At 41.1% G+C, this 14,883-nt stretch overlaps 1 protein-coding gene across 2 annotated transcripts in view; it reads right to left on the bottom strand.

The window, feature by feature from the left end:
- Positions 1-391: 391 nt before the first annotated feature.
- Positions 392-14,883, bottom strand: part of LOC137626494 (uncharacterized PE-PGRS family protein PE_PGRS46-like) — a 25,549-nt gene continuing 11,057 nt past the window's right edge. Inside the window, exons 2-7 of one of the 2 annotated variants that reach the window (XM_068357518.1) lie at positions 12,163-12,241; positions 8,773-11,421; positions 4,799-5,041; positions 4,539-4,768; positions 4,245-4,353; positions 392-2,987 (exon numbers count right to left, since the gene is read on the bottom strand). In XM_068357518.1, coding sequence (XP_068213619.1) covers positions 2,812-2,987; positions 4,245-4,353; positions 4,539-4,768; positions 4,799-5,041; positions 8,773-11,421; positions 12,163-12,214 — 3,459 coding nt within the window. In that variant the 5' untranslated portion in view covers positions 12,215-12,241 and the 3' untranslated portion in view covers positions 392-2,811. Of the gene's footprint in view, positions 2,988-4,244; positions 4,354-4,538; positions 5,042-8,772; positions 11,422-12,162; positions 12,242-14,883 lie in introns of both variants that reach the window. The other variant, XM_068357517.1, reaches the window with a different exon arrangement.

Below are 14,883 nucleotides of genomic sequence, written 5' to 3'. Positions count from 1 at the left end.
GTAAATTACCTCAAACTAAGGTATTTAGCTTAAAAGTTTAAACCCTGAAGCTGATATCTTCCTCTTCTTCCTTGGAAATGTTACAGGAAATGAGATCCAGTCAAACGTTGGAAGCAATTGCTCACTGCTGAAGTTTCATCTGTAACTCACGAGCCAAAAAATTGGGAGGAATTGGATGAAATTGGACGAATCTTCCAAGAGATTAGACCTTGAGTCAATATTTATTACCAATTTGATGACTCGACAAATTTATTTTTGGTTTTATAGCTGTTTTTCATAAGCGCTGTATTTCCTGGATATTATCAATCACAAACATGTAAATATAGAGTTGAATTAAAATGAAAATGCATTACATGAAAACATGGAAGAGAGGGATATATAAATAAAACAAAGTATAAAGCGTAGTTTTTAAATTACAATATTTATATAATGGTGCAACTTGATTCTAAATCCATAATAATAACGGCGTAGAAAAGTTGACACATCACAACAACACAGATAATAAATAAAATGGTACATAATAAATAAATACAAAATAACAGATAATTTTTTGGCACACCTTTCTTCAACGTCCCAAAGGAACCACAGACGTCGTCCAAGTAGCGATGATTTTAAGTTTAGTCTCCCATTAATTTCTTAAGTGAAAAGAAAACGAGAATTGATGCATAAAAGCATAAAAACTTCTTAAGTGTAAAGAAAACGAGAACTGATGCATAAATAAAACATCACTACTTCAACCACAGTTCGTTAAGGCCCTGGGACTGTAATGCCTTTAGCTGTATTGGTGAATACAATGGGAAAAATCACAATATACAAAATACATATCACTCGTACACGTTAACACCTTTGATGCTAAAATACGGTTGACCTCAAATTAGATTTTCTTTCCAGTTTTTAAAGTCTTTGTACTTCAGCAAATGTCAAAAACCATAATAAATATTAACAAAATGCTAATTACTACCAATTTACATGATTAATATTATGCTAAAAGCATAAGATTGTGGAAAACAGATTCGCATGATATCAACTGTATATACGAACGGTTTACAAAAACTCCATCGCGTGGCAATCAAGATTGCGTAGTTAAACTACACTAGATAATGCACTTTGGCAACTTTATAAAAAGCATTAATACACACAAAGGCATCCTTTCATTAAATATTCAAACCTGATGGGAGTTAGGGAAGAAGCTATATCACGTCTAAGACCACAAATGGATGAACCGTCGTAAAATGTCTACGACGGTGGCAAAAGCTTACCCTGGTGCTATCACAAAGACACGATAAGATATGCACCCTCTGAGGACTAAATGTATACATAACATTAATAAAACTAAGTCCTAAGTACTTCTGAAAAGTCAGTTCAGGTTAATTTAGCCCTTTCGTGCTGTGAATTTTATTTTCTGACCTAACAGTCTAGGTCTCTCGGGATACCACAACAAAGCGGTTTCTGGCAATTATTAGAATCTTGCCATTAATCTCTATTCCAGGTAAACAATACCTGTTGGCGTAATTGAAGATGGCCTCCCGGGCCCCAGCCCCAGGCCATATGACCCAGCTTTCAATCCAAAAGTGAAGTTGAGAGAGTACGCGCTTGCATATCATCTTAGCGTTCAAACATAATTTCAATTCTACTAACAATATTGGGTACCTGGCGCAAAGTCTGTGGCAAGATGCCAAAAAGTGCCAGATAACATAACCGAGCGACCGCTTTTGGGAACTAACAAACTTATGAAATACTACCGATTATGATTACAGTTATTCATAATATACAAATGAAAGTATACTTACAAAATTGCTGAAAATGGAATGACTGATAAAATACCAAATTTGGATAAGAATTTGAGTGAGAACCAACAGAAAATTTACCAAACTACAATACAGGGAGCTCTTCAAAATTAGGCTGAGATGGATGAACCTGGAGGCTGAGTTGAGATAGAACAGATCCCAAGTTTAGAAAGATATATTAGTTCTTGAAAGATGAACTGGGATGGAATGGAAGTGCTAAGAAAGTAATTGGGACAGAGAATAAGAAACTATTGCAGATCAACTTTGGAAGTTCAGATAGGAGAATCTGCCAGTTCTTAAAGACTATGCAAACAGAGTTGGCACAAAATATAAGTTGTTTTTGGAAGCTAAGACCAGTGGAAGTGTAATTTCCAAGTGAACTTTGGAGTACAACTGTTTTCAAGGACCTCTTGGAGATTTAACTTTTAAAGATTTCCAATTAGCTTCAACAGATAAGTTGGATTACTTGTATGTCATGCTTGGACAGATTGTAAGGAGCTTTTCACAAATAGTTTTGAAAATTAATTTTGGACGGTACATGAGTCTATTTTGAAGAATAACTTTGGAAGACAGGATTGACTGGAGTGTATGTCACCACCCTTGCTTATTTAACATTTAACAACTTTAAGCAGGCAACTCATTCACTCACAAGTGACGTCATCATTATCATACTTAAACCCAGGCTAGGCAAACCCTCTTTGTCACATACAACCAAATAGAGAACTACCAAACCTCTTGGCTAGTTGATAATGATATCTCTGCACTGTAAAAGAATCCAATATGTAAGCTCATTTCCCCACCCCTTTTAAGCACTTATATCCCATGTAAGCTATTATAAAGGCAACCATCCTTCTTAGATTTAAGAGAAGTCCAGAAAAATATCCTCTGTTTCCCTCCATATTCAAATATCCCACATTTCCCGCCAAATATCCAGAGTTTCATACCAAAATGCAGCATCAACAAATTCCCCCGGGGATCCCCCAAAACCGATTCGTCAACGGAGAGTCTCGCGAGAAACACGTCTTTACTTCTTGTTATTGAAGAACCATATCAGATCCTCTGGATAGATCGGCGTGGCATTCTCGAATCTCTGGTGAGCCTCCTGTGGCTGGCGCAGGCAAGGAGGCAAGTCTTCCAATCTGGCGCACCTCTTCTTCTCCTCGGAGTACCCGAAGCCGCTGGGGCACTTGTAGAGAAGACCTGAAATGAGCAGATAAATAGCATTCAGTTCTAGTTACTTTACTCCTCTGACAAAAGCGGGGATTCTACAACGGATGTTTACCTATAGTCCATTTCTTTTATCGAGGCATATTTGCACCGACTCGCAGGGGTGCCCTTTTAGCTCGGAAAAGTTTCTTGATCGCTGATTGGTTAGAATTATCTCGTCCAACCAATCAGCTAAAAGAAATGGACTATAGTAAGTTGACGGTGCGTTTATATTGATTAATAATCCTAGTATATAATAGGTAATGTGCTACAGTTCACTTTCTAGTGAACTTCAAGCTTAACTATCACAAAACCTTTAACGAGAAAATGCAGAGCAACAAGTACCTTAGATATGAGTACAAAATAAATAAAAAATGCTTAAATAATGCTGTTGTTGGGACTGATACTATTTCTAATACTCATAGCATTTATATTAATAACAGAAAACCCTTCAATATAATATGAACAATCAGATAGTTATCAACGTTTATAAGACGATAAGGCATTGGCAATGCTGATGATAGCAAACTATAAGAGAGACAAATGAAAACATATGATAAAATAAATTCTAGATTCTGAGTGATATACAGAATTAACAAATATGGTGTCTAATACTTGATAAAATCTCTAAATTCCAATAAGATGAATGTGTCTGCATCTACAGATTCTGGAGTCTTATAATCTCAACTAACGTGAACGCTGTACATTTGAATTTTCGTAAGTTATATTAAAAGCTTAAGGTAGGGTCATCAGCAACCATTCTCTCGTCCCCCCTGGTCTTAGTATGGGTGGAGAGGGTGATTGGATGCTGAATAAACGTGTACAAGATTGGGATTTAGGACATCGTCACTGCCGATCATAAGCGACATCTAGATTTTTTAAAATCATTTGTTTACGCCCACGCGAGACTTTTCAGTCCCCACGCCAACGTTAACAACTTGGGAGATAAATCTTGAAAAGCGATGCTTCGGAATTCATTTCTAGTTTATGTGTTCCTGACTTTTAAAACATTCCATCCTATAAGAGAAAAGTTTTCTATTTCCCTTTAGAGAACGGGGTCACCAACGTGCCTGCGACAGTTAGATTCTCGTGAATGCAACTAAACATTATTTGGTCGGAGCTTAAGCCTTTAGGTTGTGATCCCCCTATCTTCCTCCAACCTCCCTTTGCTCATTTCAGTGTCAGACTTGAGCTACATAGGGGAAATCAGTTAAAAGTCTTACTTGCTTCCGAGATAAATCCTCAACTCACCTTTTAGCATACCAGCATCTGTCTCAACGCACTTGTAGAATCTGACACAGTCTCCCTCGAAGGGGTAGTACCCTGGTGCCGGGCAAGGGTATATGCTGGTCGCATCCACCTGAAGAAGAATCATAAGGGTTGTCATTATTGTTATTTGTTTATTTATTTGTTTGTCTATTTACTTCTGGTGAAGAGAAAGCGGATGGTAAGGCTGATTGAACTAAGTTTAGTACAATTTGCCTAATGCATCTGTTTGTTTTTCAGTTACTATCATACCTCTTAAGAAATTCTTATCTCACCCACCTCCCACACAGTGCCAGAAGTCGTGGTGGACGAGGAGGGAGTTGTCTGAGTGTCCTCAGTAGTGCTTGGGTCTGTTGGTTCAGGAGTAATGACGTCTGGGAGACCCGGCGACAAAGTAGTGCCTTCTGTCACAAGACCTGTTGGTAGAGTGCCCTCCTCTACTGGACCTGGCATTAGAGTGGTGGCCTCTGTTAGAAGACCTGGTACTGATGTGGCCTCTGTAGAGGAGACTGGTGTCAGTGTAGACTCTGTAGAGGGACCTGGTGCCAGTGTAGTCTCTGTAGAGGGACCTGGCACTAGAGTGGTCTCTGGTATCCAAGGGCCTGATGCCACAGTGGTCTCTGGTTCCGAAGGACCCGGTACCAGTGTAGTCGCTTGCGTCGCAGGACTCGTTCCTAACGTGAAAGTCGTGACCACTCCAGTAGTCGACTCTGTGCCCGACGGCGTCGTCGTTACTGGCTGCGGCTCTGGTGCCAAAGTGCCGTTGCAAGGCTCTGTGTCGTCTGAAACGAGGTAATTATATTATAAGGAACTCCAGAAAACTGAATCAAAATCATTTAGTCTACGTTACTGAATGGATAATGACAAGCTATATTGCAGGTGATAATTTGATTCATAAGATTAGCTAAATTTACCAACTTTGAGCAGGCAGCTCATTCACTCACATGTGTAAAAATACACATAGGATTGGATAAATCTAATATCTACAATCTTTAATAATATTCTTCATTGGTATTAAGGGTAAAAGGTCTAGCATAGAAAAGGGAACTTACAGAAATCACATTTCAACAGAGATTAATTACAAAATGGTCTCTTACATCTCTATTTGCTTGATTTCCAATAAAGATCATTTCTTCTTTTATTTCTTTTTGATTTCAAGGATTTTAGTCAAAAGTTAAGAGGTCATTGTAATAAATAATACGTCCAGACTGTGCAATGATGGGGACCTAACTAAGACTTCATGACTAGAATTGAAATCAGACTAATTTTGAAGAGATAACACAGACATAGTTATTGCATTAATTAATAGTGTTAATTCCTGGGACTAATAACACTATTCTTATCAGTACCTTTTGTTATCAAGACCAATCATAGTTATTATTGTTAATCATATTTCATTTCCCACGTTATCATTGATAACATTCATCATTGTTATTATAGAAAAGTAATTAATTTCATTCAAATGTTCATCATTATTACCAACACTGTTATCAACACTCGTTTGAACTGATATTAAAGTTAGATCGTTATTAAATCATTATCATTAACAATATTATTAGTCTTTTAATCGTAAGTAGTATTATGGTAATTTTTCTTTCTTATTATGAATAAAATCTATAATTCTGAGTTAATCAATTTCCACCATCACATTGGAATCACACATCTATGAATACCTAAAATAAGCAGAAGCTTAATTAGAATTGGTTTAAGCCTCAGTATAATAAGCAATTTATTCTTAATCCTTTCACCCTCAAAGGACGTACCGGTACGTTCTTGCAAAACACTGTTAATTACATGTTTTTACACATTTTTGATAATTTTAAGAGAAACTTCAGGCATTTTCCAAAAGAATGAGACCAACCTGACCTCTCTAGGACAAAAATTAAGGCTGTTAGAGCAATTTGAAAAAAAAAATATATAGCAAAATGTGCTCGAAATTTAACCTTATGGTGGGGGGTAAAATGGTTAATAATTCTAAGCATAAATACTATACAATGATGTGAGTAACTTTGTACGAGAACCTCTCTAGCACCTGTGATCTATCCTCACTCTTTTCTATGTTCTTGATTCTATCCATTCAAAATCTATTTCCTACACTAGGCCATTTCCAATTCTAGTTGTTGGTGGTGCCAAGCTAAAGCCATATATTGTACAACCATCCAAATAGTTTCATTGCAATATCTGAAATCCAGCTATCGTCAAGCACTTGAGATCTAGCCTCACTCTTTTCTATGTTCTTGCATCTATCCATTCAAAATCTATCTCCTAAACTGTGCCCTTTTTAATTCTAGTGGTTGGTAGTGCCAAGCTAAACCCATTTATTGTACAACCATCCAAGTAGTTTCATTGCAATATCTGAAATCCATTTAGCGTTATCTTTTCTGTATCATACCATCTATCACAGGGGTTATATAATTGTCCTTGATTATGATGGGGGTTAGTTAAGAAGTTGTATCTTGGGAGAGCAAAAACTGAGAGGTTGAATCTTTGGGGAGGAAAAGCTGAGAGGTTGAGTCTTTGGGGAGTAAAAACTGAGAGGTTGAATCTTTGCGGAGTAAAAACTGATAGGTTGTATCTTGGGAGAGCAAAAACTGAGAGGTTGAATCTTTGGGGAGGAAAAACTGAGAGGTTGAATCTTTGGGGAGTAAAAACTGAGAGGTTGAATCTTTGGGGAGGAAAAACTGAGAGGCTGAATCTTTGGGGAGGAAAAACTGAGAGGTTGAATCTTTGGGGAGTAAAAACTGAGAGGTTAAATCTTTGGGGAGTAAAAACTGATAGGTTGAGTCTTTAGGGAGTAAAAACTGATAGGTTCAGTCTTTAGGGAGTAAAAACTAATAGGTTGAGTCTTTGGGGAGTAAAAGCTGATAGGCTGAATCTTTGGGGAGGAAAAACTGATAGGTTGAATCTTTGGGGAGTAAAAACTGAGAGGTTGAATCTTTGGGAAGTAAAAACTGACAAGTTGAATCTTTGGGTAAGAAAAACTGATATGTTGAATCTGTTTGGAGAGAAAAACTGAGAGGTTGAATCTTTGGGGAGTAAAAACTGACAAGTTGAATCTTTGGGTAAGAAAAACTGATATGTTGAATCTGTTTGGAGAGAAGAACTGAGAGGTTGAATCTTTGGAGCGCAAAAATTGAGAGGTTGAATCTTTGGAGCGCAAAACTGAGGGGTTGAATCTTTGGAGAGCAAAAATTGAGAGATTGAATCTTTGGGAGAAAAACTGAGAGGTTGAATCTATGGGGACCAAAAACTTAGAGGCTGAATGTTTAGGGAGTAAAAACTGAGTTTGAATCTTTGGGGAGCAAAAACTGAGAGGCTAAATCTTTAGGAAGCAAAATCTGAAAGGTTGAATCTTTAGGAAGCAAAAACTGAAAGGTTGAAGTTTGAAGAGAAAACTGTTCTATTGAAGCAGCCGTACAGCTAAGCTTGAAGAGACACCCGGGAATGAAGGCTGTGCAAGATACAGAGGAAAAGGCAAGCAGGATGGACGGGGTGTTACGAATAACCTTCAGCATAGCTTCAATAGCCCCCTTTGGCACTGAAAACTCTTTAATACCTGCTAGAGAATCTGGGCATCTACACTAATGTCCAACGTTCTTGTCAAATTTACAGTTGCCTTTAAGAGTGAGCTGTCTTTTTTTTCAAAAATTGTCAAGTGAGGGTCCATTCGGAAATTCTTAGATTATAAAATGTAAACATACAACTTTTACAATGGCTACTCTAAAGATAAACAGTGAAGGCGGGTGGACTGTATCAAGGACGACCTTCGATGAAAGGGATTAACCGGTGATGAGGTGTGGGACAGAGGTAGATGGAGAAAGCTGAGCAGAAACATCGACCCCACATAGAAGTGGGAAAAGATGTAGACAAAGAAGAAGAAGACTCTAAAGATAAACAGTTACTAACACTTTACCAATAGGAACTCTGTGAAACTTGCAGCATAAGTAAATGAAACTGTTTATGATTTAAAAATACATTTTGGAGGTTGTAATGAAATACATCTTCATTATATATGTGTGTGCAAGCTTCACTCCAAAACTTATGAGTTAAACTTCATTCAGTGGGTCCTTGCATTGTCCACATATCAGCCCTTATTACCATGCACATCAACTGAGACATTTATACAAACACAGGACGATGAAAGGCACTATCTACTGAATGGGAAAAACTAGCTTTCAAAACCTCACCTGATAATCATGCATTACTCTCTAATACTCCCCGTTTCTTTAAAACAGTAATACATGTCTGTAATAAGGGACCATTGACCATGAGTTATACGCTACTAATTCTAAGATCTATACTATGATAAATGGGAGAGGCATTTCAAATCTATAACATCTAAAAGAAAAGGGCTCCTAAGAAAGCAGAACAAAGTACACGTAATGCTGCCGAAGCGCATTTCAAGTACTTGTGTGATTCCAAAATCAAAATAAGTGCAACCTTTCCTCTTAAGAATAGTGAGAGAGTGAAGACACCAAAAGTTCCCTGAATAAAATCTCTGGTATTTATCAACCTGGATAAGAGCACTGTTGCGTCGCTTCATCGAATGCAAGAGCAGCCGGGCAAGTGAAGACGGGGAAGGTCCAGTTGTTGCCATCCCACAGACAGTAGTAGTACTGGTTGCAGTACAACGGGTGACGGCGGTACCGACTGTCGTGATGACAAGTGAGCGTAAATGGCGGTGGCTGTGTTCCTACCGGCCCAACTGAGCCACTTGTTGAAGAGCCACTGGCAGATCCAGCAGAGCCACTGGTTGTTCCAGTAGAGCCACTGGTAGTTCCAGGACCACTGGTAGTTCCAGAACCACTGGTAGCTCCAGGAGAACCACTGGTAGCTCCAGGAGAGCCACTGGCAGTTCCAGAACCACTGGTAGTTCCAGTGGAGCCACTGGTAGTTCCAGAACCACTGGTAGCTCCAGGAGAGCCACTGGCAGTTCCAGAAGAACCACTGGTTGTTCCAGTAGAACCACTGGTTGTTCCAGTAGAGCCACTGGTAGTTCCAGGACCACTGGTAGTTCCAGAACCACTGGTAGCTCCAGGAGAACCACTGGTAGCTCCAGGAGAGCCACTGGCAGTTCCAGAACCACTGGTAGTTCCAGAACCACTGGTAGCTCCAGGAGAACCACTGGTAGTTCCAGTGGAGCCACTGGTAGTTCCAGAACCACTGGTAGCTCCAGGAGAGCCACTGGCAGTTCCAGAACCACTGGTAGTTCCAGAACCACTGGTAGCTCCAGGAGAACCACTGGTAGTTCCAGGTGTTCCAGACCCAGTAGTACCTCCAGTACTACCAGCAGGACTGCCAGAACCTTCAGGTCCAATTGTTATGATAACTGGTGTTATACCACTGGGTGTCACAGCACTGGGCTCAGAGCCTGGAACACTAATTCCAGATCCAGCAGGCTTTCCTTCTGGGACACCAACATCACCGGGTATTACAGGTACTGGAGATGCTCCTGAACCAGTTCCACCTACTGCAACTTCTCCTGGCGAGCCAGCCCCTCCTGGGGAACCGGTGCTTCCGCTTGACGGAGGACCAGGGACTTCAATTGTAGTTTCTGACCCTGGAACACTTCCTCCGCTACCTGTAACTCCTGGTGTACTCACTATTCCGCCTTGGACTCCTACTCCCCCTTGACTTCCAGGGAATCCACTACCTCCTTGCCCTCCAGCTCCTCCCTGGGTTCCTGTACTTCCTACTCCCCCTTGACTTCCAGGGAATCCAGTACCTTCAACACCTCCAGCTCCTCCCTGGGTTCCTGTACCTCCTACTCCCCCTTGGCTTCCAGGGAATCCAGTACCTCCTACACCTCCTGCTCCTCCTTGGGTTCCTGTACCTCCTACTCCCCCTTGACTTCCAGGGAATCCAGTACCTCCTACACCTCCAGCTCCTCCCTGGGTTCCTGTACCTCCTACTCCCCCTTGACTTCCAGGGAATCCAGTACCTCCTACACCTCCAGCTCCTCCCTGGGTTCCTGTACCTCCTACTCCCCCTTGACTTCCAGGGAATCCAGTACCTCCTACACCTCCAGCTCCTCCCTGGGTTCCTGTACTTCCTACCCCACCTTGACTTCCAGGGAATCCAGTACCTCCTACACCTCCAACTCCTCCCTGGGTTCCTGTACTTCCTACTCCCCCTTGACTTCCAGGGAATCCAGTACCTCCTACACCTCCTGCTCCTCCTTGGGTTCCTGTACCTCCTACTTCCCCTTGACTTCCAGGGAATCCAGTACCTCCTACACCTCCAACTCCTCCCTGGGTTCCTGTACTTCCTACTCCCCCTTGACTTCCAGGGAATCCAGTACCTCCTACACCTCCAACTCCTCCCTGGGTTCCTGTACTTCCTACTCCCCCTTGACTTCCAGGGAATCCAGTACCTCCTTGACCTCCAACTCCTCCCTGGGTTCCTGTACCTCCTACTCCCCCTTGACTTCCAGGGAATCCAGTACCTCCTACACCTCCAACTCCTCCTTGGGTTCCTGTACTTCCTACTCCCCCTTGACTTCCAGGGAATCCATTACCTCCTACACCTCCTGCTCCTCCTTGGGTTCCTGTACTTCCTACTCCCCCTTGACTTCCAGGGAATCCAGTACCTCCTACACCCCCAGTTCCTCCTTGGGTTCCTGTACCTCCTACTCCCCCTTGGCTTCCAGGGAATCCAGTACCTCCTTGACCTCCAGCTCCTCCTTGGGTTCCTGTACCTCCTACTCCCCCTTGGCTTCCAGGAAATCCAATACCCTGTTGATCTCCTACACCTGGGCTTCCTCCTATCCCAATACCAGTACCTCCTGTCGACGCTGATGATCCCGGCTGCACTAGAGGGGGAGTTACAGCGGCTGCCCCTGCGCATTCGGGCGGATTCCTCACGGCTCCAGGGTGGTTGCATATATCCAGATCATCGTCAAAGACCGTTCCGTACGGGCAGTTGAACCGGAACACCGAGAAGTACTTGCCCGTCGCCATCCAGTCGACACAGCGGTAGAATGCATTGCAAGTTCCAGGCTGAGGGAAATAACCTGCTTCAGTACACCGGAGGGCGACTGGCTTGGCTATGGCATTGCCTCCTGCAGTGCCAACGTCACTGAAGGAGCCTAGGCCACTCTCCTGCCGCCACAGTCTGGTCATTTTAGAGTGTCGTTGCTTAATCGGTCGTTCCGCACTCCACACTGTTGGAGGAAGCCAAGGCATTAGTTGTCGTTAGTACTTGTCAGATTTAATACTATTTACTTTGGAAAAAAAAATCTTTCTTAGCAGTATTTCTATTATTGTCTGTCTCTTCATCTTCCTTACATTATTATATTTGCAATATCAAGATGGGCAATAAAGATTGCCATAGACTTTATTCATTTTAACTGAATCAATACTTAGTTCACTTTGCAATTATATTAGGTACTTTAATTCATTATACATAGTATTGATAAAAATTTATGATACTTGAACAGAGTCTATCACTGTGCACTATTTCCCTTACTCACTGAAATAATAAAAATACTACTACAAACTGAATTTCATGTAATAGAATTGACAAGATACATATATGCTATTTAGAAATACGTGTATCCATCTAATCATTTCAATACAATGAAGGGAATGAACAAAGCTTCTAGAAACAGCAAAGATGAACATGGTATGAAGTTCACTTCAAAAAGGAACATTGTTAAGTGTAGATTTATCTCCTATCAAAGCAATGGATCTCAAAGCTGAATATCATGTAAGAAAGTTAAATGTTGAATTGATATTTATAATAAAGAGCTGAATGTTGAATGTAAAGACCTAAATGCTGACTAAAACAGCAATAGATTGCATGACCAAGATGACAGCTTAATGTAAAAGGTTGAACACTGACTGGTGCTCGCGTCCATGGGCCGCAACGAGGCCTTTTAAACCCAAGAGAATTATGAGCTCACCCAAAGTGGCTGCGGTGACGATCACAAGGACCGCAGGTTTCAGCTGCCACATGATAGCTCTCGTCAGGTACTCGGTATTCTGAAAGAAGAAGAGAACGTACGTGTACATACCAGCACGTGTATACGTAACATACAAACGCACAATCATTTATGTATATACGACAACATTAAATGCAACCGTTTCTAGTCCTCTTCAAAACAAAGGCCTCAGATATAATCTTTTTCATGTCTGGGGTTTGGCTAGTTTTCATCACAGCGCTGGCCAGTGCAGATTGGAGACGGTGGGATATTTTCGTCTGATCGCTCACAGTGAACCAATCTAGTGTGGATAGCCCTGACTAGTGCAGGTTTCCTGATTGTGGTGATATGCAAACTATTTCACCGCGTTAGGGTATCCACACTCAGAAAGGGGTATATATATATATATATATATATATATGTATATAATTTTTTTAACTGTAGATCTAGCCTAAACGCCCTAGGCAACAATAGGAAGTTTGTACATCTACTCAGGCTTATCAGCAGCCCGTCAAACCGGCCAACACACAATGCACCATCCAACCCTATCTCGGAAGCACTCACGCGGCTTCTAAATACAATGGAACTTGCTTTCCAAAACCCTTTTCAATCCATCTATCCAACCCTTTAGAGGTCTTTTTCGCCTTCAACCTCCAACCACCAGTGCTCTATTTCCTAAATCTACTTTCACCCATTCTCTCAACATGGCCAAACTTACCGTCTTCCTTCTTCCGTACTCGTTATAATACGACTTAATCACTCGCATTCTTCCGCCATCGGCATTAATATTCATTCCTCCATCTCCTTAGTTTCCATAGAATCTCACTGATTTACTCCCTCAATTACCTCTACCTATGAAGACATTCTCAAACTATTTCTAACAGTTTCTGTAGTTTCTCTTTACCGTCACCAGTCAGTATAGTATTATTTGCAAACATTAATCTATCCACATCCCATACATACAAATACACATACATATACAATATATGTATATATATATATGTATATATAATATATATACACACAACAATTTATATAACAATATCTCGATAGATAGATAGATAAATAGATGATGTTACATAAGCAGATAAGTATTTGATACTCTGAACGTTTTGCAATCAACAAGTTATTATTATTATTATTATTATTATTATTATTATTATTATTATTATTATTAAATGCTAAGCTACAACCCTAGTTGGAAAAGCAGGATGCTATAAGCCCAGGGGCCCCAACAAGGAAAAAAGCCTAGTGAGGAAAGGAAATAAAGAAAATTAAAATATTTTAAGTATAGTAACAACATTAAAATAAATATTTACTATAAAAACTTGAACAAAACAAGAGGAAGGGAAACTAGATAGAAGTGTGCCCGAGTGTACCCTCAAGCAAGAGAACTCTAACATTGATATTATTATAGTTACAATTATAACTAATTAAACAAAATACATTTCAACTGTGGAGTCAAGGGCCCGTTAATCCACTTTACTAACCTGTATCTTTAGAAAACCGAATATAAAAGAAAACACACTTTGCAGTAGAACATAAATCTTCCGAGGTATCTTTATGGCCAAGGTAATAAAAGGACACAAGAAGGCTATTATCTAACAACGTTAATGTATCCAGTTTCTATGGGAGGAGAGAGAGAGAGAGAGAGAGAGAGAGAGAGAGAGAGAGAGAGAGAGAGAGAGAGAGATTTTAGGACAATGTGAAGGCATTTGGAATGAGAGAATTTTTGTAGAGAGAGAGAGAGAGAGAGAGAGAGGAGAGAGAGAGAGAGAGAGGAGAGAGAGAGAGAGAGAGAGAGAGAGATTTTAGGACAATGTGAAGGCATTTGGAATGAGAGAATTTTTGTGAGAGAGAGAGAGAGAGAGAGAGAGAGAGAGAGAGAGAGAGAGAGAGAGAGAGAGACTGACTTTGGTATGGGGCAGTCAACGCCCCGAGTGTGATTTTGTCAACAAACCCAAGTCCCGGAGGTTATGTCTTTTAAAGGTTTAAAGGTCACTCATGAATGGCAGAGTTAAAGGGGAAAGACAATGTCCTAGTTGCTGACCCTTTATACATATGATCAACGCCCATAGTCCTCTCCACCCAAGCTAGGACCAGGGAGGGAAAGGCAATGGCTGCTGATGACTCAGACGTAAAATGCCATAGAGACTGACACTGTATACATATGATCAGTGCCCATAGTCCTCTCCACCCAAGCTAGGGCCACGGAGAGAAAGGCAATGGCTGCTGATGACTCATAAGGAAAATTCCATAGAGACTGACCATATGTACATATGATCAGCGCCCATAGTCCTCTCCACCCAAGCTAGGACCAGGGAGGGAAAGGCAATGGCTGCTGATGACTCAACAGATAGAACTTAAGGCTCCTTCAAAGCCAAAGACCAGGGAGGGAAAGGCAATGGCTGCCGATGACTCAGCAGGTAGAACTTAAGGCTCCTCCAAACCCTAAGACCAAGGAGGGCCAGGCAATGGCTGCCGATGACTCAGCAGGTAGAACTTAAGGCTCCTCCAAACCCTAAGACCAAGGAGGGCCAGGCAATGGCTGCTGATGACTCAGCAGGTAGAACTATAGGCTATCCCCAAGCAACTCATGTTTAGCTCACAAGGATGGCGAGGTTGCTGACACTACGAGAAATTATCAAGCTTGAACGGGTCTCGAATTCTGGTCCAGTAGATTACCAGGCAGAATTCTTTACC

Source organism: Palaemon carinicauda, chromosome 34 (assembly GCF_036898095.1).
Source record: "Palaemon carinicauda isolate YSFRI2023 chromosome 34, ASM3689809v2, whole genome shotgun sequence".
Classification (NCBI taxonomy): Eukaryota; Metazoa; Arthropoda; class Malacostraca; order Decapoda; family Palaemonidae; genus Palaemon; species Palaemon carinicauda.
Note: the sequence above shows the minus strand (reverse complement) of the source record. Positions and strands in the feature narration are given on the sequence as shown.